Raw genomic sequence first — 22,206 nt, forward strand, 5'->3', positions numbered from 1 at the left:
AGACAGTGTTCGTGGTGACACAGAGAGTGTTCCTAGTTATATAGACAGTGTTCGCGGTGATACAGAGAGTGTCCCCAGTGATATAGACAGTGATCTTGGTGATACAGAGAGTGTCTCCAGTGATATAGACAATGTTTGTGGTGATACAGAGACTGTTCCCAGTAATGTAGACAACATTCCTGGTGATACAGAGAGGGTCCCCCGTGATATAGACAGTGTTCCGGGTGAGACAGAGAGTGTCCCCAGTGATATAGACAGTGTTTGTGGTGATACAATGAGTGTTCCCAGTGATATAGACAGTGTTTGTGGTGATACAGAGTGTTACCAGTGATATAGACAGTGTTTGTGGTGATACAGTGTTCCCAGTGATATTGACAGTGTTTGTTGGTGATACAGAGAATGTTGCCAGTGATATAGACAGTGTTCATGGTGATACAGAGTGTGTTCCCAGTTATATAGGCAGTGTTCGGGCTGATACGGAGACTGTTCCCAGAGTTATCGACAGTGTTCGTGATGACACGGAGAGTGCTCCCAGTGATATAGACCGTATTCGTTGTGATACAGAGAGTGTTCCCAGTGATAGAGACAGTGTTTGTGGTGATACAGAGAGTGTCGCCCGTGATATAGACAGTGTTCGTGGTGATACAGAGAGTGTTCCCAGTGGTATAGACAGTGTTGTTGGTGATACAGAGAGTGTTCCCAGTGATATAGACAGTGTTCGTGGTGATACAGAGGGTGTTCCCAGTGATATAGACAGTGTTGTTGGTGATACAGAGTGTCCCCAGTGATATAGACAGTGTGCGTTCTGATATAGAGAGTGTTCCCAGTGATGTAGACAGTGTTCGCAGTGATACAGAGAGTGTCCCCAGTGATATAGACAGTGTTCGTGGTGATTCAGAGTGTTCCCAGTGATATAGACAGTGATTGTCGTGAAACAGAGTGTCTCCAGTGATATAGACAATGTTTGTGGTGATACAGAGAGTGTCCCCCGTGATATAGACAGTGTTCCTGGTGATACAGAGAGTGTTCCCAGTGATATAGACAGTGTTCATGGTGATACAGAGCGTTCCCAGCGATAAAGACCGTGTTCCTGGTGATATAGATAGTGTTCCCAGTGATATAGACAGTGTATGTGGTGACACAGACAGTGTCCCCAGTGATATAGACAGTGTTCCTGGTGATACAGAGAGTGTTCCCAGTGATATAGACAGTATTCGTGGTGATACAGAGAGTATTCCCAGTGATATAGGCAGTGTTCCTGGTGATACAGAGAGTGTTCCCAGTGATAGAGACAGTGTTCGTGGTGACACAGGGTGTCCCCAGTGATATAGACAGTGTTTGTGGTGATACAGAGAGTGTCCCCCGTGATATAGACAGTGTTCCTGATGATACAGAGAGTGTTCCCAGTGATATAGACAGTGTTCATGGTAATACAGAGCGTTCCCAGCGATAAAGACCGTGTTCCTGGTGATATAGATAGTGTTCCCAGTGACTTAGACAGTGTTCCTGGTGATACAGAGAGTGTCACCAGTGATATAGACTGTGTTCGTGCTGATACAGAGACTGTTCCCAGTGATATTGACAGAGTTCGTGGTGACACAGAGAGTGCTCCCAGTGATATAGACATATTCGTTGTGATACAGTGTTCGCAGTGATATACACAGTGTGCGTGGTGATACACAGAGTGTCCCCAGTGATTTAGACAGTGTTCGTGGTGATACAGAAAGTGTCCCCAGTGATATAGACAGTGTTTGCGGTGATACAGAGAGTCTCCCCAATTATACAGACAGTGTGCATGGTGATACAGAGTTTTCCCTGCGAGACAGACAGTGTTCGTGGAGCTACAGAGAGTCTTCCCAGTGATATAGACAGTGTTTGTGGTGATACAGAGAGTATTCTCAGTGATATAGACAGCGTTCCTGGTGATACAGAGAGTGTTCCCAGTGATATAGACATTGTTCCTGGTGATGCAGAGAGTGTTCCCAGTGATATAGACAGTGTTTGTGGTGATACAGCGTTTTCCCAGTGATATAGACAGTGTTCATGGAGACACAGAGAGTCTTCCCAGTGATATAGACAGTGTTCGTGGTGATACAGAGAGTATTCCCAGTGATATAGACAGCGTTCCTGGTTATACAGAGAGTGTTCCCAGTGATATAGACAGTGTTCGTGGTGATACAGAGAGTATTCCCAGTGATATAGACAGCGTTCCTGGTGATACAGAGAGTGTTCCCAGTGATATAGACATTGTTCCTGGTGATGCAGAGAGTGTTCCCAGTGATATAGACAGTGTTTGTGGTGATACAGAGCATTCCCAGTGATACAGACAGTGTTCCTGGTGGTACAGACAGTGTTCCCAGTGATATACACAGTGTTCCTGGTGATACACAGAGTGTCCCCAGTGATATAGACAGTGTTTGTGGAGATACAGAGAGTATTCCCAGCGATATAGACAGTGTTCCCGGTGATATAGACAGTGTTCGTGGTGATACAGAGTATCCCCAGTGATATAGACAGTGTTCGTGGTGATACAGAGACTGTTCCCAGTAATATAGACAACATTCCTGGTGATACAGAGAGGGTCCCCCGTGATATAGACAGTGTTCCGGGTGAGACAGAGAGTGTTCCCAGTGATATAGACAGTGTTTGTGATGATACAGTGTTCCCAGTGATATTGACAGTGTTTGTTGGTGATACAGAGAGTGTTGCCAGTGATATAGACAGTGTTCGTGGTGATACAGAGAGTGTTCACAGTGATATAGACAGTGTTCATGGTGATACAGAGAGTATTCCCAGTGAGATAGACAGTGTGCATGGTGATACAGAGTGTGTTCCCAGTTATATCGGCAGTGTTCGGGCTGATACGGAGACTGTTCCCAGTGATATCGACAGTGATCGTGATGACACGGAGAGTGCTCCCAGTGATATAGACAGTATTCGTTGTGATACAGAGAGTGTTCCCAGTGATAGAGACAGTGTTTGTGGTGATACAGAGAGTGTCGCCCGTGATATAGACAGTGTTCCTGGTGATACAGAGAGAGTTTCCAGTGGTATAGACAGTGTTGTTGGTAATACAGAGAGTGTTCCCAGTGATATAGACAGTGTTCGTGGTGATACAGAGGGTGTGCCCAGTGATATAGACAGTGTTCGTGGTGATACAGAGTGTCCCCAGTGATATAGACAGTGTCCATTCTGACATAGAGAGTGTTCCCAGTGATATAGACAGTGTTCGCGGTGATACAGAGAGTGTTCCCAGTGATATAGACAGTATTCGTGGTGATACAGAGAGTATTCCCAGTGATATAGGCAGTGTTCCTGGTGATAAAGACAGTGTTCCCAGTGATATACACAGTGTGCGTGGTGATACAGAGAGTGTCCCCAGTGATATAGACAGTGTTCGTGGTAATTCAGAGTGTTCCCAGTGATATAGACAGTGATCATGGTGACACAGAGTGTCTCCAGTGATATAGACAATGTTTGTGGTGATACAGAGAGTGTCCCCCGTGATATAGACAGTGTTCCCGGTGATACAGAGAGTGTTCCCAGTGATATGGACACTGTTCATGGTGATACAGAGCATTCCCAGCGATAAAGACCGTGTTCCTGGTGATATAGATAGTGTTCCCAGTGACTTAGACAGTGTTCCTGGTGATACAGAGAGTGTCACCAGTGATACAGACAGTGTTCGTGGTGATACAGAGTGTTCCCAGTGATATAGACAGTGTTTGTGGTGATACAGAGAGTGTCCCCTGTGATATAGACAGTGTTGTTGGTGATACAGAGAGTGTTCCCAGTGATATAGACAGTATTCGTGGTGATACAGAGAGTGTTCCCAGTGATATAGACAGTTTTTGTGGTGATACAATGAGTGTTCCCAGTGATATAGACAGTGTTCGTGGTGACACAGTGTTCCCAGTTGTATAGACAGTGTTTGTGGTGATACAGAGAGTGTTCCCAGTGATATAGACAGTGTTGGTGGTGATACAGAGAGTGTTCCCAGTGACATAGACAATGTTCGTGGTGATACAGAGCATTCCCAGTGATACAGACTCTGTTCCTGGTGACACAGAGAGTGTTCACAGTGATATTGATGGTGTTTGTGATGGCACAGGGTGTCCCCAGTGATATAGACAGTGTTCGTGGTGATACAGAGACTGTTCCCAGTGATATAGACAGTGTTCGTGCTGATACAGAGAGCATTCCCAGTGATATCGACAGTGTGCGTGGTGACACAGAGTGTCCCAGTTATATACACAGTGTGCGTGGAGATACAGAGAGTGTTTCCAGTGATATAGACAGTGCTTGTGGTGATACAGAGAGTGTTGCCAGTGATATGCACAGTGCTTGTGGTGATATAGAGAGTGTTGCCAGTGATATACACAGTGTTCCTGGTGACACACAGAGTGTCCCCTGTGATATAGACAGTGTTCATGGTGATACAGAGTGTCCCCTGTGATATAGACAGTGTTCATGGTGTTACAGAGTGTCCCCAGTGATACATTATCAGTGTTCATGGTGATACAGAGTGTTCCCAGTGACACAGACAGCGTTCCTGGTGATACAGAGAGTGTTCACAGTGATATAGACAGTGTTCGTACTGATACAGAGAGTGTTCCCAGTTATTTCGACAGTGTTCGTGGTGATACTGAGAGTATTCCCAGTGATATAGACAGCGTTCCTGGTGATGCAGAGAGTGTTCCCAGTGATATAGACAGTGTTTGTTGCGATACAGAGCATTCCCAGTGATACAGACAGTGTTCCTGGTGGTACAGAGAGTGTCCCCAGTGATATAGACATTGTTCCTGGTGATGCAGAGAGTTTTCCCAGTGATATAGACAGTGTTTGTGCTGATACAGAGAGCGTTCCCAGTGATATCGACAGTGTTCATGGTGACACAGAGAGTGCTCCCAGTGATATAGACAGTATTCATTGTGATACAGTGTTCCCAGTGATATAGACAGTGTGCGTGGTGATACAGAGAGTGTCCCCAGTGAAATAGACAGTATTCGTGGTGATACACACTGTTCCCAATGATATAGACAATGTTTGTGGAGTTTCAGAGTGTCCCCAGTGATATAGACAGTGTTACTGTTGATACTGAGAGTGTCCCCAGTGATATAGACAGTGTTCGTGGAGACACAGAGAGTGTTCCCAGTGATATACACAGTGTTCGTGCTGATACAGAGAGTGCTCCCATTGATATCAATAGCGTTCGTTGTGACGGGGAGAGTGCTCCCAGTGATATAGACAGTATTCATGGTGATACAGAGTGTTCCCAGAGATATAGACAGTGTTTGTGGTGATACAGAGTGTGTTCCCAGTGATATAGACAGTGTTGGTGATGATACAGAGCATTCTCAGTGATACAGACAGTTTTCCTGGTGATACAGAGTGTGTTCACAGTGATATTGACGGTGTTTGTGAGGACACAGAGTGTCCCCAGTGATATAGACAGTGTTTGCGGTGATACAGAGAGTCTCCCCAATTATACAGACAGTGTGCATGGTGATACAGAGTTTTCCCAGCGATACAGACAGTGTTCGTGGAGCTACAGAGAGTCTTCCCAGTGATATCGACAGAGTTCGTGGTGATAGAGAGACTGTTCCCAGTGATATACACAGTGTTCGTGGTGATACAGGGAGTGTTCCCAGTGATATAGACAGTATTCTTGGTGATACAGAGTGTTCCCAGTGATATAGACAGTGTTCGTGGAGACACAGAGAGTGTTCCCAGTGATATACACAGTGTTCGTGCTGATACAGAGAGTGCTCCCATTGATATCAACAGTGTTTGTTGTGACAGAGAGAGTGCTCCCAGTGATATAGACAGTATTTGTGGTGATACAGAGTGTTCCCAGAGATATAGACAGTGTTTGTGATGATACAGAGCATTCTCAGTGATACAGACAGTTTTCCTGGTGATACAGAGTGTGTTCACAGTGATATTGACGGTGTTTGTGAGGACACAGAGTGTCCCCAGTGATATAGACAGTATTTGCGGTGATACAGAGAGTCTCCCCAATTATACAGACAGTGTGCATGGTGATACAGAGTTTTCCCAGCGATACAGACAGTGTTCGTGGAGCTACAGAGAGTCTTCCCAGGGATATAGACAGTGTTCGTGGTGATACAGAGAGTGTTCCCAGTGATAGAGACAGTGTTTGTGGTGATACAGAGAGTGTTCCCAGTGATATAGACAGTGTTCGTGGTGATACAGAGGGTGTTCCCAGTGATATAGACAGTGTTTGTGGTGATACAATGAGTGTTCCCAGTGATATAGACAGTGTTTGTGGTGATACAGTGTTCCCAGTGATATTGACAGAGCTTGTTGGTGATACAGAGAATGTTGCCAGTGATATAGACAGTGTTCGTGGTGATACAGAGAGTGTTCACAGTGATATTGACGGTGTTTGTGAGGACACAGAGTGTCCCCAGTGATATAGACAGTGTTTGCGGTGATACAGAGAGTCTCCCCAATTATACAGACAGTGTGCATGGTGATACAGAGTTTTCCCAGCGATACAGACAGTGTTCGTGGAGCTACAGAGAGTCTTCCCAGTGATATCGACAGAGTTCGTGGTGATAGAGAGACTGTTCCCAGTGATATACACAGTGTTCGTGGTGATACAGGGAGTGTTCCCAGTGATATAGACAGTATTCTTGGTGATACAGAGTGTTCCCAGTGATATAGACAGTGTTCGTGGAGACACAGAGAGTGTTCCCAGTGATATACACAGTGTTCGTGCTGATACAGAGAGTGCTCCCATTGATATCAACAGTGTTTGTTGTGACAGAGAGAGTGCTCCCAGTGATATAGACAGTATTTGTGGTGATACAGAGTGTTCCCAGAGATATAGACAGTGTTTGTGATGATACAGAGCATTCTCAGTGATACAGACAGTTTTCCTGGTGATACAGAGTGTGTTCACAGTGATATTGACGGTGTTTGTGAGGACACAGAGTGTCCCCAGTGATATAGACAGTATTTGCGGTGATACAGAGAGTCTCCCCAATTATACAGACAGTGTGCATGGTGATACAGAGTTTTCCCAGCGATACAGACAGTGTTCGTGGAGCTACAGAGAGTCTTCCCAGGGATATAGACAGTGTTCGTGGTGATACAGAGAGTGTTCCCAGTGATAGAGACAGTGTTTGTGGTGATACAGAGAGTGTTCCCAGTGATATAGACAGTGTTCGTGGTGATACAGAGGGTGTTCCCAGTGATATAGACAGTGTTTGTGGTGATACAATGAGTGTTCCCAGTGATATAGACAGTGTTTGTGGTGATACAGAGTGTTACCAGTGATATATACAGTGTTTGTGGTGAGACAGTGTTCCCAGTGATATTGACAGAGCTTGTTGGTGATACAGAGAATGTTGCCAGTGATATAGACAGTGTTCGTGGCGATACAGAGAGTGTTCACAGTGATATAGACAGTGTTCATGGTGATACAGCGAGTATTCCCAGTAATATAGACAGTGTTCCTGGTGATACAGAGTGTGTTCCCAGTTATATAGGCAGTGTTCGGGCTGATACGGAGACTGTTCCCAGTGATATCGACAGTGTTCGTGATGACACGGAGAGTGCTCCCAGTGATATAGACAGTATTCGTTGTGATACAGAGAGTGTTCCCAGTGATAGAGACAGTGTTCGCGGTGATACAGAGCGTGTTCCCAGTGATATAGACAGTGTTCCTGGTGATACAGAGAGCGTTCCCAGTGGTATAGACAGTGTTGTTGGTGATACAGAGAGTGTTCCCAGTGATATAGACAGTGTTCGTGGTGATACAGAGGGTGTTCCCAGTGATATAGACAGTGTTGTTGGTGATACAGAGTGTCCCCAGTGATATAGACAGTGTTCGTTCTGATATAGAGAGTGTTCCCAGTGATATAGACAGTGTTCGCGGTGATACAGAGAGTGTTCCCAGTGATATAGACAGTATTCGTGGTGATACAGAGAGTATTCCCAGTGATATAGGCAGTGGTCCTGGTGATACAGAGAGTGTTCCCAGTGATAGAGACAGTGTTCGTGGTGACACAGGGTGTCCCCAGTGATATAGACAGTGTTCGTTCTGATACAGAGAGTGTTCCAGTGATGTAGACAGTGTTTGCGGTGATACAGAGAGTGTCCCCAGTGATATAGACAGTGTTCGTGGTGATTCAGAGTGTTCCCAGTGATATAGACAGTGATCGTGGTGACACAGAGAGTGTCCCCCGTGATATAGACAGCGTTCCCGGTGATACAGAGAGTGTTCCCAGTGATATAGACAGTGTTCATAGTGATACAGAGCATTCCCAGCGATAAAGACCGTGTTCCTGGTGATATAGATAGTGTTCCCAGTGACTTAGACAGTGCTCGTGCTGATACAGAGACTGTTCCCAGTGATATCGACAGTGTTCGTGGTGACACAGAGAGTGCTCCCAGTGATATAGACAGTATTCGTTATGATACAGTGTTCCCAGTGATATACACAGCGTGCGTGGTGATACACAGAGTGTCCCCAGTGATATAGACAGTGTTTGTGGTGATACAGAGCGTGTTCACAGTGATATAGACAGTGTTTGTGGTGATACAGAGAGTATTCCCAGTGATATAGACAGCGTTCCTGGTGATACAGAGAGTGTCCCCAGTGATATAGACAAGTTCCTGGTGATACAGAGAGTGTTCCCAGTGATATAGACAGTGTTCGTGATGATACAGAGCATTCCCAGTGATACAGACAGCTTTCCTGGTGATACAGAGAGTGTTCACAGTGATATTGACGGTATTTGTGAGGACACAGAGTGTCCCCAGTGATATAGACAGTGTTTGCAGTGATACAGAGAGTCTCCCCAATTATACAGACAGTGTGCATGGTGATGCAGAGTTTTCCCAGCGATACAGACAGTGTTCGTGGAGCCACAGAGAGTGTTCCCAGTGATGCAGACCCCAGTGTTCATGGTGATACAGAGTGTTCCCAGTGATATAGTCAGTGTTCGTGGTGATACAGAGAGTGATCCCAGTGATATAGACAGTGTTCGCGGTGATACAGAGAGTGTTCCCAGTGATATAGACAGTATTTGTGGTGATACAGAGAGTATTCCCAGTGATATAGGCAGTATTTGTGGTGACAAAGGGTGTCCCCAGTGATATAGACAGTGTTCGTGGTGATTCAGAGTGTTCCCAGTGATATAGATAGTGATCGTGGTGACACAGAGTGTCCCCAGTGATATAGACAATGTTTGTGGTGATACAAAGAGTATTCCCAGTGATATAGACAGCGTTTCTGGTGATACAGAGAGTGTCCACCGTGACATAGACAGTGTTCCTGGTGATACAGAGAGTGTTCCCAGTGATATAGGCAGTGTGCGTGGTGATACAAACTGTTCTCAATGATATAGACAGTGGTCGTGGTGATACAGAGTGTCCCCAGTGATATTGACAGCGTTCCTGGTGATACATGAGAGTGTCCCCAGTGATATAGACAGTGTTCCCGGTGATAATGAGAGTGTTCCCAGTGATATAGACAGTGTTCGTGGTGATACACGGAGTGATCCCAGTGATATAGACAGTGTGCGTGGTGACACAGAGTGTGTTCTCAGTGATATAGACAGTGTTTGTCGTGATACAGAGAGTATTCCCAGTGAAATAGACAGCGTTCCTGGTGATACAGAGAGTGTCCCCAGTGATATAGACAAGTTCCTGGTGATACAGAGAGTGTTCCCAGTGATATAGACAGTGTTCGTGATGATACAGAGCATTCCCAGTGATACAGATAGGTTTCCTGGTGATACAGAGAGTGTTCACAGTGATATTGACGGTGTTTGTGAGGACACAGAGTGTCCCCAGTGATATAGACAGTGTTCATGCTGATACAGAGACTGTTCCCAGTGATATCGACAGTGTTTGTGGTGATACAGAGAGTGTTCCCAGTGATATAGACAGTGATCGTGGTGACACAGAGTGTCCCCAGTGATATAGACAATGTTTGTGGTGATTCAGAGAGTATTCCCAGTGATATAGACAGAGTTTCTGGTGATACAGAGAGTGTCCACCGTGACATAGACAGTGTTCCTGGTGATACAGAGAGTGTTCCCAGTGATAAAGACAGTGTTCATGGTGATAGAGAGCATTCTCAGTGATAAAGACAGTGTTCCTGGTGATATAGATAGTGTTCCCAGTGATATAGACAGTGTGCATGGTGATACAGAGAGTGTCACCAGTGATATAGACAGTGTTTGTGGTGATACAGAGAGTGTTCCCTGTGATATAGACAGTGTTCCTGGTGATAATGAGAGAGTTCCCAGTGATATAGACAGTGGTCGTAGTGATACAGAGTATCCCCAGTGATACAGACAGTGTTCGTGTTGATACAGGGTGTTCCCAGTGATATAGACAGTGTTTATGCTGATACAGAGACTGTTCCCAGTGATATCGACAGTGTTTGTGGTGACACAGCGTGTGCTCCCAGTGATATAGACAGTATTCGTTGTGATACAGTGTTCCCAGTGATACAGACAGTGTTCGTGGTGATACAGAGAGTGTTCCCAGTGAGAGACAGTGTTTGTGGTGATACAGAGAGTGTTCCCAGTGATATAGACACTGTTCCTGTTGATACAGAGAGTGTTCCCAGTGATATAGACACTGTTCCTGTTGATACAGAGAGTGTTCCCAGTGATATAGACACTGTTCCTGTTGATACAGAGAGTGTTCCCAGTGATATAGACAGTGTTCGTGGTGATACATAGAATGATCCCAGTATATAGACAGTGTTCCTGGTGATACAGAGCGCGTCCCCAGTGATATCGACAGTTTTCGTGGTGATACAGCCTGTTCCCAATGATATAGGCACTGTTCGTGGTGATACAGAGAATGATCCCAATGATATAGACAATGTTTGTGGTGATACAGAGAGTATTCCCAGTGAAATAGACAGTGTGCATGGCGATAAAAACTGTTCCCAATGATATCGACAGTGTTCGTGGTGATATAGAGTGTCCCCAGTGATATTGACAGCGTTCCTGGTGATACAGAGTGTCCCCAGTGATATAGACAGAGTTGCTGGTGATACTGAGAGTGTCCCCAGTGATATAGACAGTGTTCGTGGAGACACAGAGAGTGTTCCCAGTGATATACACAGTGTTCGTGCTGATACAGAGAGTGCTCCCATTGATATCGACAGTGTTCGTTGTGACACAGAGAGTGTCTCCAGTGATATAGACAGTGTTCCCGGTGATACAGAGAGTGTTCCCAGTGATATAGACAGTGTACCTGATGATACAGAGAGTGTTCCCAGTGATACAGACAGTGTTCGTGCTGCTACAGAGAGTGCTCCTAGTCATATCGACAGTGTTCGTGGTGTCACAGACAGTGATCCCAGTGATATAGACAGTATTTGTTGTGATACAGTGTTCCCAGTGATATAGACAGTGTGCGTGGTGACACAGAGTGTCCCCAGTGATATAGACTGTGTTTGTGGTGAGACAGAGAGTGTTCCCAGTGATATAGACAGTGTTCGTGGTGATACAGAGAGCTTTCCCAGTGATATAGACAGTGTTCGCGGTGATACAGAGAGTGTTCCCAGTGATATAGACAGTGTTTTTGTTGACACAGAGAGTGTTCCCAGTGGTATAGACAGTGTGCGTGGTGAGACAGCGAGTGTTCCCAGTGATATACACAATGTTCCTGGTGATACAGAGAGTGTTCCCAGTGATATAGACAGTGTTCCTGGTGATACAGAGAGTGTTCCCAGTGATATAGACAGTGTTCCTGGTGATACAGAGAGTGTTCCCAGTGATATAGACTGTGTTCTTGGTGTGACAGAGTGTTCCCAGTGATGTACATTGTTCGTGGTGATACAGAGAGTGTTCCCAGTGATATAGACAGTGTTCGTGGTGATATAGAGAGTGTGCCCAGTGATATAGATGGTGTTCATGGTGATACAGAGAGTGTTCCGAGTGAAACAGTGTCCTCAGTAAAACAGACAGTTTTTGAAATGACATAGACTTTACTCTCAATGATATGGACAGTATTCTCAATGAACCGGACAATGGTCCCACTGAAAGAGACAGTGTTACCAGTGAAACATTATTCCCAGTGAACCAGACTGTGTTCCCACTGAAAGAGACTATGTTCCCAGTGAACCAGACAGTATTCCCACTGAAAGAGATAGTGTTCCCACTGAAACAATGCTCCCAGTGAAACAGACAGTATTTCCAGTGAACCAGACAGTGTTCCCACTGAAACAATGTTCCCAGAGATACAGAAAATGTTCCCACTGAAACAATGTTCCCAGTGAACCAGACAGTGTTCCCACTGAAACAATATTTCCAGTGAACCAGACAGTGTTCCCAGTGAACCAGACAGTGTTCCCACTGAAACAATGTTCCCAGTGAAACAGACAGTATTCCCAGTGAACCAGACAGTGCTCCCACTGAAACAATGTTCCCAGAGATACAGAAAGTGTTCCCACTGAAACAATGTTCCCAGTGAACCAGTGTTCCCAGTGATACAGACAGTGTTCCCACTGAAACAATATTCCCAGTGAACCAGACAGTGTTCCCAGTGAAACAGACAGTGTTCCCACTGAAACAATATTCCCAGTGAACCAGACAGTGTTCCCACTCAAACAATATTCCCACTGAACCAGACAGTGTTCCCAGTGAAACAGGCTGTGTTCCCAGTGAGACAAACAGCATTCCCAGTGATAGTTAGTGCTCCCAGTGAAACAGTGTTTCCCAGTGATATAGACTGTGTCACCAGTGATACAGACAGTGCTCCCAGTGAAACAATGAACTGGTGTGAATGGATTGTAAAATCTGACTGGTACAAACACACATTCTGTTGGAGTATTGTCCTAAAGCCCTGTCTCTGGGTGCCATGTTCTCCTCAGTCTATGCCCCGCACTAACAGCACAGCATCACTGAGCAACCCCTGATTCCAGCCTCTCCAGGTGGTAAACGTTACCTCGAAGCCCTGAGGCCCCTGGCCTTCCTGATGTGCCAGGACATTGGGCAAAAACGAGAAGATATTGTCCACTATATCCAGCTCGTCGAGGTCCTCGGTCTTCATCTTCTGCTTCCTCTTCAAGTATTCCTCCCTCTGGCGCCTCTCATTCTCCATGTCCAGTTTGGCCATGTGTGCCAGATGGTCCTTCAGGAAGAGCAGAGCTTCGAGTTAGCACCAAGAGGATGGATGAAGGTGGTGACAGGAAACAAAACTATAAAACCGTTCAATCAGACACCGGGAGCTGACTAAGCATAGTGATACAACAGTCAAACGAAGAGTGAGCTTCACACAGTCATCCAGGAGAGATCACCTCCACAGTGAGACACAGCCTGAGCAAATACATTGTTCGGGCAATTTGAAGGCAGTGTGGGAATTTGGTACAGAGGGGAACAGGCGCTTTTTGCTTCTTTTTTGGTTCATAATTTGTAAGGTGCTTTAAACAGAATAAATTAGAGGCCAGAATCATGGGCCCCACACAACGGAATGACATCACAGGAAAACCTCACGTTCATTGGTTGGTGATAGATGCTAATTTGACTATCTATTCGTGTTATTTTCAGAAGGTAAATAGGGCAAATATTGAGAAGTTATAAATTAAAAGAACAGTCGGAACTTTTTAAATATCAAATTCAGAACGAAGTGGATAAACTAGAGATGCCAGGCTCATGTGTAGTACCTGTGTGATGTGGGAGATGGTGGGCCCTGTTTTGACCACAACTCTCTCAAGTGTCAGTCCCTTGAGGAATTCTGGCTCAGAGTTGATGAGCTAGAGTTTGTGCTTTGAGCACTGCAGCACAGCGCAGAGAGGAGAGAGTTGCTTGGATGCTTTGTTTCAGAAGGCAGTTGCACCTCTTAGATTAACTACCATGAATGTTCAAATGCAACAAGATCTAGACAATATCCAAGCTTGGGCTGACAAGTGGCAAGTCACCTTCACTCCAGATAAATGCCAGGCAGTGACCATCTTCAATAAGAGACAATCGAACCACCACCCCTTAACATTCAATGGTGTTACCATCACTGAATTCCCCCCACTATCAACATCCTGGGGTTTACTGTTGACCAGAAGTTCAACTGGAGTCACCATGCAAAAATATGTCTCTGAGAGCAGGTCAGAGGCTAGGAAACCTGCAGCGAGTAACTCACCCCCTGACTCCCCAAAGCCTGTCCATCATCTACAAGGCACAAGTCAGGACTGTGATGGAATACTCCCCATTTGCCTGGATGTGTGTTGCTCCAACACTCAAGAAACTTGACACCGTCCTGGACAAAGCAGCCCACTTGATTAGCACCACATCGACAAACGTTCCCTTGCTCCATCACTAGTACTCAGTGTGTACCATCTACAAGATACACTGCAGAAATTCAACAAAGATCCTCAGACAGCACCTTCCAAACCGGCGACCACTTCTATCTAGAAGGAGAGGGACAGCAGATATATGGGAGCACCACCCCCTCCAAGTTCCCCTCCAAGCCACTCACCACCCTGACTTGGAAATGTATCACTGTTCCTTCACTGTCACTGGGTCAAAAATCTTAGAATTTCCTCCCTAAGGGAATTGTGGGTCAACCCACAGCACATGGACTGCAACAGGTCAACTAGGCAGCATTCCATCACTTTCTGAGGGGCAAATTGAGCAATAAAGGCTGGGCCCTGCCAACGATGCCCAGCCCCATGAATGATTTTTTAAAAAAGTCAAGTACAATATGAGCATTCATTACAAAAGGACTAGAATAAAAGTGTAGAAATGTACTTGCTGAGGCCAGACAGGCTCTGGTCAGACAGCGTTTAGAATATTCCGAGCAGTTTTGGGCCCCATATCTGTGGAAGGATATGGCGACACGATAGCTCAGCGGTTAGCACTGCTGCCTCACAACACCAGGGACCCAGGCTTGGTTCCTGCCTCGAGCAACTGTCTGTGCGGAGTTTGCACGTTCTCCCCATGTCTGCGTGGGTTTCCTCCCACAATCCAAAGATGTGCAGCTCAGGTGGATTGGCCATGCTAAATTGTCCATTGTGTTAGGAGTGTTAGTCAGAGGGAAACGGGTCTGGGGGGGGGGTTACTCTTCAGAGGGTCCGTGTGGACTGGTTGGGCCGAAGGGCCTGTTTCCACACTGTAGGGAATCTAATCTTATCAACTCATGTGCTGGCTTTGAAGGAGGTCCAGAGAAGATTCATGAGAAAGATCCCAGGGATGAAGGGTTTGTCAAAGGAGGAACGGTTGATCTGTACTCCATTGCGTTTAGAAGGATGAGGAGAAATCCCATTGAAACTTACAGAATACTGAGAAACCTGGATAGAGTGCATGTGGAGAAAATGTTTCCAGTAGGAGAGACTAGGACCCCAAGGGCACGTGCTCAGGGCGAAGGGGCAACCCCTTAGAACTTGAGATGAGGAGACGTTTCTTCAGCCAGAGGGTGGTTAATCTCTCATTGCTGTAGAGAGCTGTGGAGGCCAAGTCATGGGGGTATTTAAGACAGAGTTAGGTAGATTCTTGATCAGTCAGGAAATCAAGGGTTATGGGAAGAAGGTTGGAGAATGGAGATGAGAAACGTCAGCCATGATTGAATGGCAGAACAAACTCAAGGGGCCGAATGGTCAAATTCTGCTCCTTTATGTTATGGTTTGATCATCAAGTATTTAGCCCCTCAAGCCCTGTGCAGTATAGAAAAAAATTATGTTTGATCTGAACTGAACTCTCCTCTCCTACCTGCCCCCCCATTACCCAGTGACTCCCATGTCACTCACAAACTCAACCTTGACAATAGTCTATGACCTATTTCCAACACTCTCTGGGAAAAGTCTTGACCCCTCAGAGAAATAAAATTCCTTTGTCTCAGTTTTAAATGGGAGACTGCTTATTTTTAAAATTATGGGAGACTGGTTAGCAAGGTTAGATCACATGGAATACAGGGAGAACTAGCCATTTGGATACAGAACTGGCTCAAAGGTAGAAGACAGAGGGTGGTGGTGGAGGGTTGTTTTTCAGACTTGAGGCCTGTGACCAGTGGAGGGCCACAAGGATCGGAGCTGGGTCCACTATTTTTCATCATTGATATAAACGATTTGGATATGAGTATTGCAGGTATAGTTAGTAAGTTTGCAGATGACCCCAAAATTGGAGGTGTAGTGGACAGCAAAGAAGGTTACTTCTGAGTACAATGGGACCGATGAGTGGCAGATAGAGTTTGATTTAGATAAATGAGAGGTGCTGCATTTTGGAAAGGCAGGTCTGAGGGAGTGTTGCTGAATAAAGAGACCTTGGAATACAGGTTCATAGCTCCTTGAAAGTAGAGTCGCAGGTTGATAGGATAGTGAAGGTATGCTTTCCTTTATTGGTCACTGCATTGAGTATAGGAGTTAGGAGGTCACGTTGCGGCTCTACAGGACATTGGTTCAGCCATTTTTGGAATATTGTGTGCAATCCTGGTCTCCCTCCTAAAGGAAGGAGAGTGAAACTTGAAAGGGTTGAGCAAAGATTTACATAGATGTTGCCAGGGTTGAAGGATTTGAGCTGGAGGGAGAGGCTGAATAGACTGGGACTGTTTTCCCTGGAGCATCAGAGGCCAACTGGTGACCTTATACAGGCTTATAGAATCTTGGGTATGGGTAGGGTAAATAGACAAGGTATTTTCCCAGGGTGGGGGGAGTCCAAAACTAAAGGGTTTAGGGTGAGGGGGAAATGATTTGAAAGGGTCTTAAGGGGCAACCTTTTCACACAGAGGCTGGTGCGTGTATGGAATGAAGTGGTAGTAGATGCTAGTAAAGTTATGACATTTAAAAGGCATATGGACAGGTATCTGAATAGGAAGGGTTGAGAGGAGTATGGGCCAAGTGCTGGCAAATGGGATTAGATAAATTCAGGATATCTGGTCGGCATGGACGAGTTGAACCGTAGTGTCTGTTTCCGTGCTCTATAACAATATGACTATATGACTCTCCTAATTCTAGTCACCCCCACAGGAGAGAAGCATGCAGTCCACTTCCCTCACCACCTTGTCTCATTCTTCTGATCAGCGCTGGCTTGGGGACCAGTCTGCCCACTGTTTCTGACACGATCAACCACCTCCACATCCCAGTACTGAGGAAGATGGTGGTGGATGGCAAGAGGAGCAGACTTGGGAATACACAGTCAATAAGAAAGTGATGCTCTCATTGTCAGAGACAGGGAGTCAGCAGGAAGCCAGCTGGTTATCCTGAGCGGCCTGGTGCAGTGAGTACCTTTCACATGGTAGTGGGGTTAGCCTTGGGCACTCACCGATTTCTTCTTGTCAGCCTCGTGTCTGGCCACATCCAGCCCCACCACCTTCACCAGGCGCCGCTCCTCGGCAAAACGGAGTTTCTCAGCCTCGAGACATCTCTGAATCTGCCAAGGGAAGACGTGGGGAGGCTCTGAGACACGTGGTGAAAACTCAACTCCACTGCAGCCCCAAAAATACCCCTCACTCACAATCCGCCAACCACTCCCCACACTCACCCTACCCAGTCACTCCCCACACCCACCCTACCCAGTCACTCCCCACACCCACCCTAACCAGTCACTCCCCACACCCACCCTACCCAGTCACTCCCCACACTCACCCTCCCTCCAACGACTCCCCACACTCACCCTCCCTCCAATCACTCCCCTCACTCACCCTCCCTCCAATCACTCCCCACACTCACCCTCCCTCCAACCACTCCCCACACTCACCCTCCCTCCAATCACTCCCCACACTCACCCTCCCTCCAACCACTCCCCACACTCACCCTCCCTCCAACCACTCCCCACACTCACCCTCCCTCCAAACACTCCCCACACTCACCCTTCCTCCAACCACTCCCCACACTCACCATCCCTCCAATCACTCCCCACACTCACCATCCCTCCAATCACTCCCCACACTCACCCTCCCTCCAACCACTCCCCACACTCACCCTCCCTCCAACCACTCCCCACACTCACCCTCCCTCCAAACACTCCCCACACTCACCCTTCCTCCAACCACTCCCCACACTCACCATCCCTCCAATCACTCCCCACACTCACCATCCCTCCAATCACTCCCCACACCCACCTGACCCAGTCACTCACCACACCCACCCTCCCCAGTCACTCCCTCACTCACACTGCCCAAAACATTCCCCTCAGTCACCTTCCCTCAACCACTCCCCTCCCTCCTTCAGCCCCTCCCCGGCACACCCCTACCCCTCCACACACACCTCCTCCCCCAAACCCCACACCCTTAACAGTACTGAGGGAGCACTGCACTGTTGGAGGGTCAGTACTGAGGGAGTGCTGCACTGTTGGACGGTCTGTACCGAGGGTGCGCTGCACTGTCTGAGGGTCAATGCTGAGAGAGTGCTGCATTGTCAGAGGGTCAGTACTAGGGAGTGCCGCACTGTCAGAGAGTATGTCCTAGGGAGTGCTGCTCTGTTTAGAGGGTCAGTACTGAGGGAGTGCTGCACTATCGGAGGGTCAGTACTGAGGAAGCGCTGCACTGTCAGAGGGTCAGGACTAGGGAGTGCTGCACTGTCCGAGGGTCAGTGCTGAGTGAGTGATGCACTTCCTCAGTACTGACCCTCTGACAGTGCAGCACTCCCTCAATACTGACCCTCTGACAGTGCAGCGCTTACTCAGAGGGTCAGTATTGAGTGAGCGCTGCACTGTCAGAGGATCAGTACTGAGGGAGTGCTGCACTGTCAGAGGGTAAGTACTGAGGGAATGCTGCACTGTCCGAGGGTCAATACTGAGGGAGTGCTGCACTATCGGAGGGTCAGTACTGAGGAAGCGCTGCACTGTCAGAGGGTCAGGACTAGGGAGTGCTGCACTGTCCGAGGGTCAGTGCTGAGTGAGTGATGCACTTCCTCAGTACTGACCCTCTGACAGTGCAGCACTCCCTCAATACTGACCCTCTGACAGTGCAGCGCTTACTCAGAGGGCCAGTATTGAGTGAGCGCTGCACTGTCAGAGGATCAGTACTGAGGGAGTGCTGCACTGTCAGAGGGTAAGTACTGAGTGAATGCTGCACTGTCCGAGGGTCAATACTGAGGGAGTGCTGCACTGTCAAAGGGTCAGTACTCAGGGAGTGCTGCACTGTCAGAGGGTCAGTACTGAGGGAGTGTTGCACTGTCAAAGGGTCAGTACTCAGGGAGTGCTGCACTGTCAAAGGGTCAGTACTGAGGGAGTGCTGCACTGTCAGAGGATCAGTACTGAGGGAGTGCTGCACTGTCAGAGGGTAAGTACTGAGGGAATGCTGTACTGTCCGAGGGTCAATACTGAGGGAGTGCTGCACTGTCAAAGGGTCAGTACTGAGGGAGTGCTGCACTGTCAAAGGGTCAGTACTTAGGGAGTGCTGCACTGTCAAAGGGTCAGTACTTAGGGAGTGCTGCACTGTCAGAGGGTCAGTAGTGAGGGAGTGCTGCACTGTCAGAGGGTCAGTACTGAGGGAGTGCTGCACTGTCAGAGGGTCAGTACTGAGAGAGTGCCGCACAAACGGGGTGTCAGTACTGAGGGAGTGCTGCACTGTCAGAGGGTCAGTGCTGAGGGAGTGCTGCACTGTCAGAGGGTCAGTGCTGAGAGAGTGCTGCACTGTCAGAGGGTCAGTACTGAGGGAGTGCTGCACTGTCAGAGGGTCAGTACTGAGGGAGTGCCGCACTGTCAGAGGGTCAGTACTGAGGGAGTGCAGCACTGTCAGAGGGTCAGTGCTGAGGGAGTGCTGCACTGTCAGAGGGTCAGTACTGAGGGAGGGCTGCACTGCCGGAGGGTCAGTACTGAGGGAGTGCTGCACTGTCAGAGGATCAGTACAGAGGGAGCGCTGCACTGTCAGAGGGTCAGTACTGAGGGAGTGCCGCACTGTCAGAGGGTCAGTACTGAGGGAGTGCAGCACTGTCAGAGGGTCAGTACTGAGGGAGTACTGCACTGTCAGAGGGTCAGTACTGAGAGAGTGCTGCACTGTCAGAGGGTCAGTACTGAGGGAGTGCAGCACTGTCAGAGGGTCAGTACTGAGGGAGTACTGCACTGTCAGAGGGTCAGTACTGAGGGAGTGCTGCACTGTCAGAGGGTCAGTACTGAGAGAGTGCTGCACTGTCCGAGGGTCAGTGCTAAGTGAGTGATGCACTTCCTCAGTACTGACCCTATGAAGTGCAGCACTTCCTCAGTACTGACCCTCTGACAGTGCAGCACTCCCTCAGTACTTACCCTCTGACAGTGCAGCGCTCACTCAGAGGGTCAGTATTGAGTGAGCGCTGCACTGTCAGAGGGTAAGTACTGAGGGAATGCTGCACTGTCCGAGGGTCAATACTGAGGGAGTGCTGCACTGTCAAAGGGTCAGTACTCAGGGAGTGCTGCACTGTCAGATGGTCAGTACTGAGGGAGTGCTGCACTGTCAGAGGATCAGTACTGAGGGAGTGCTGCACTGTCAGGGGGTCAGTACTGAGGGAGTGCTGCACTGTCAGGGGGTCAGTACTGAGGGAGTGCTGCACTGTCAGAGGGTAAGTACTGAGGGAATGCTGCACTGTCCGAGGGTCAATACTGAGGGAGTGCTGCACTGTCAGAGGATCAGTACTGAGGGAGTGCTGCACTGTTGGAGGGTCAGTACTGAGGGAGTGCTGCACTGTCAGGGGATCAGTACTGAGGGAGTGCTGCACTGTCGGGGGGTCAGTACTGAGAGAGTGCTGCACTGTCAGAGGGTCAGTACTGAGGGAGTGCTGCACTGTCAGGGGATCAGTACTGAGGGAGTGCTGCACTGTCAGGGGGTCAGTACTGAGAGAGTGCTGCACTGTCGGGGGGTCAGTACCGAGGGAGTGCTGCACTGTCAGAGTGTCTGTACTGAGTGATTGCTGCACTGTTGGAGCGTCTGCACTGAGTGAGCATTGCACTGTCAGAGGGCCAGTACTGAGGGGAGGTCTCTGTCTTTGTTCACGGTGTCTATCCCACACTTACATCTCTCCTCTTTTTCCGGTAGCTCTTTCGAATCAGCATGCCCCTGGTGTAGGCCTGGATCGTGGTCACAGCAGCCAGCTGTTTGGTGTTATTTTGACGTGACAGGTATCCCCGGCATTGTGCCTGGAACAGGATGATCATCCTGCGAGTCTCGTTATACTCCTTCACCAGTTTCCGGGTGTGGCATAGAGCCTGTAACCTCTGGAAACCCTGCCTCATCTGGGAAAGAAGTCATCAGGATCAAAATGAAATCAAATCACTGAGCTTCCCAGCAAACAAGAAAATCGTTCAGCAAATCATAAACTTGTCAAATGTTTTCAACAATCCTACAATCATTCCTTCCCCAACCTTTCCCAGTACCCCTGTATCCATCCTAACCTAATCCCACTGTCCCACACTCTCCCTGTAGCCCTATATAAATCCTAAAATAATCCCACTACCCCACACTCTCCCTATAGCCTTATATAAATCCTAAACTAATCCCACTACCCCACACTCTCCCTCTAGCCTTATATAAATCCTAAACTAATCCCACTATCCCACACTCTCCCTATAACCCTATATAAATCCTAAACTAATCCCACTACCCCACACTCTCCCTATAGCCTTATATAAATCCTAAACGAATCCCATTACACCACACTCTCCCTATAGCCATTTATAAATCCTAATCTAATCCCACTACTCCACACTCTCCTTATAGCCTTATATAAATCCAAATCTAATCCCACTACCCCACACTCTCCCTATAGCCTTATATAAATCCTAAACTAATCCCACTACCCCACACTCTCCTTATAGCCTTATATAAATCCTAAACTAATCCCACTACCTCACACTCTCTCTATAGCCCGATATAAATCCTAAACTAATCCCACTACCTCACACTCTCCCTATAGCCTTATATAAATCCTAAACTAATCCCACTACCCCACACTCTCCCTATAACCATTTATAAATCCTAAACTAATCCCACTACCCCACACTCTCCCTATAACCATTTATAAATCCTAAACTAATCCCACTACCCCACACTCTCCCTATAACCCTATATAAATCCTAAACTAATCCCACTACCCCACACTCTCCCTATAGCCTTATATAAATCCTAAACTAATCCCACTACCCCACACTCTCCCTATAGCCCTTTATAAATCCTAACCTAATCCCAGTACCCCACACTCTCCCTATAGCCTTATATAAATCCTAAACTAATCCCACTACCTCACACTCTCCCTATAGCCTTATATAAATCCTAAACTAATCCCACTACCTCACACTCTCCCTATAGCCT

At 47.5% G+C, this 22,206-nt stretch overlaps 1 protein-coding gene across 1 annotated transcript in view; it reads right to left on the reverse strand.

The window, feature by feature from the left end:
- LOC140478446 (unconventional myosin-VIIa-like) overlaps positions 1–22,206 on the reverse strand; it is a 531,053-nt gene that overhangs the window by 459,897 nt on the left and 48,950 nt on the right. The window contains exons 16-18 of the mRNA XM_072571711.1: positions 20,913–21,131; positions 17,247–17,354; positions 12,946–13,131 (exon numbers count right to left, since the gene is read on the reverse strand). Of these exons, the coding sequence (XP_072427812.1) occupies positions 12,946–13,131; positions 17,247–17,354; positions 20,913–21,131 (513 nt within the window). The remainder of the gene's footprint in view (positions 1–12,945; positions 13,132–17,246; positions 17,355–20,912; positions 21,132–22,206) is intronic.

Source organism: Chiloscyllium punctatum, chromosome 6 (assembly GCF_047496795.1).
Source record: "Chiloscyllium punctatum isolate Juve2018m chromosome 6, sChiPun1.3, whole genome shotgun sequence".
NCBI classification, from domain to species: domain Eukaryota; kingdom Metazoa; phylum Chordata; class Chondrichthyes; order Orectolobiformes; family Hemiscylliidae; genus Chiloscyllium; species Chiloscyllium punctatum.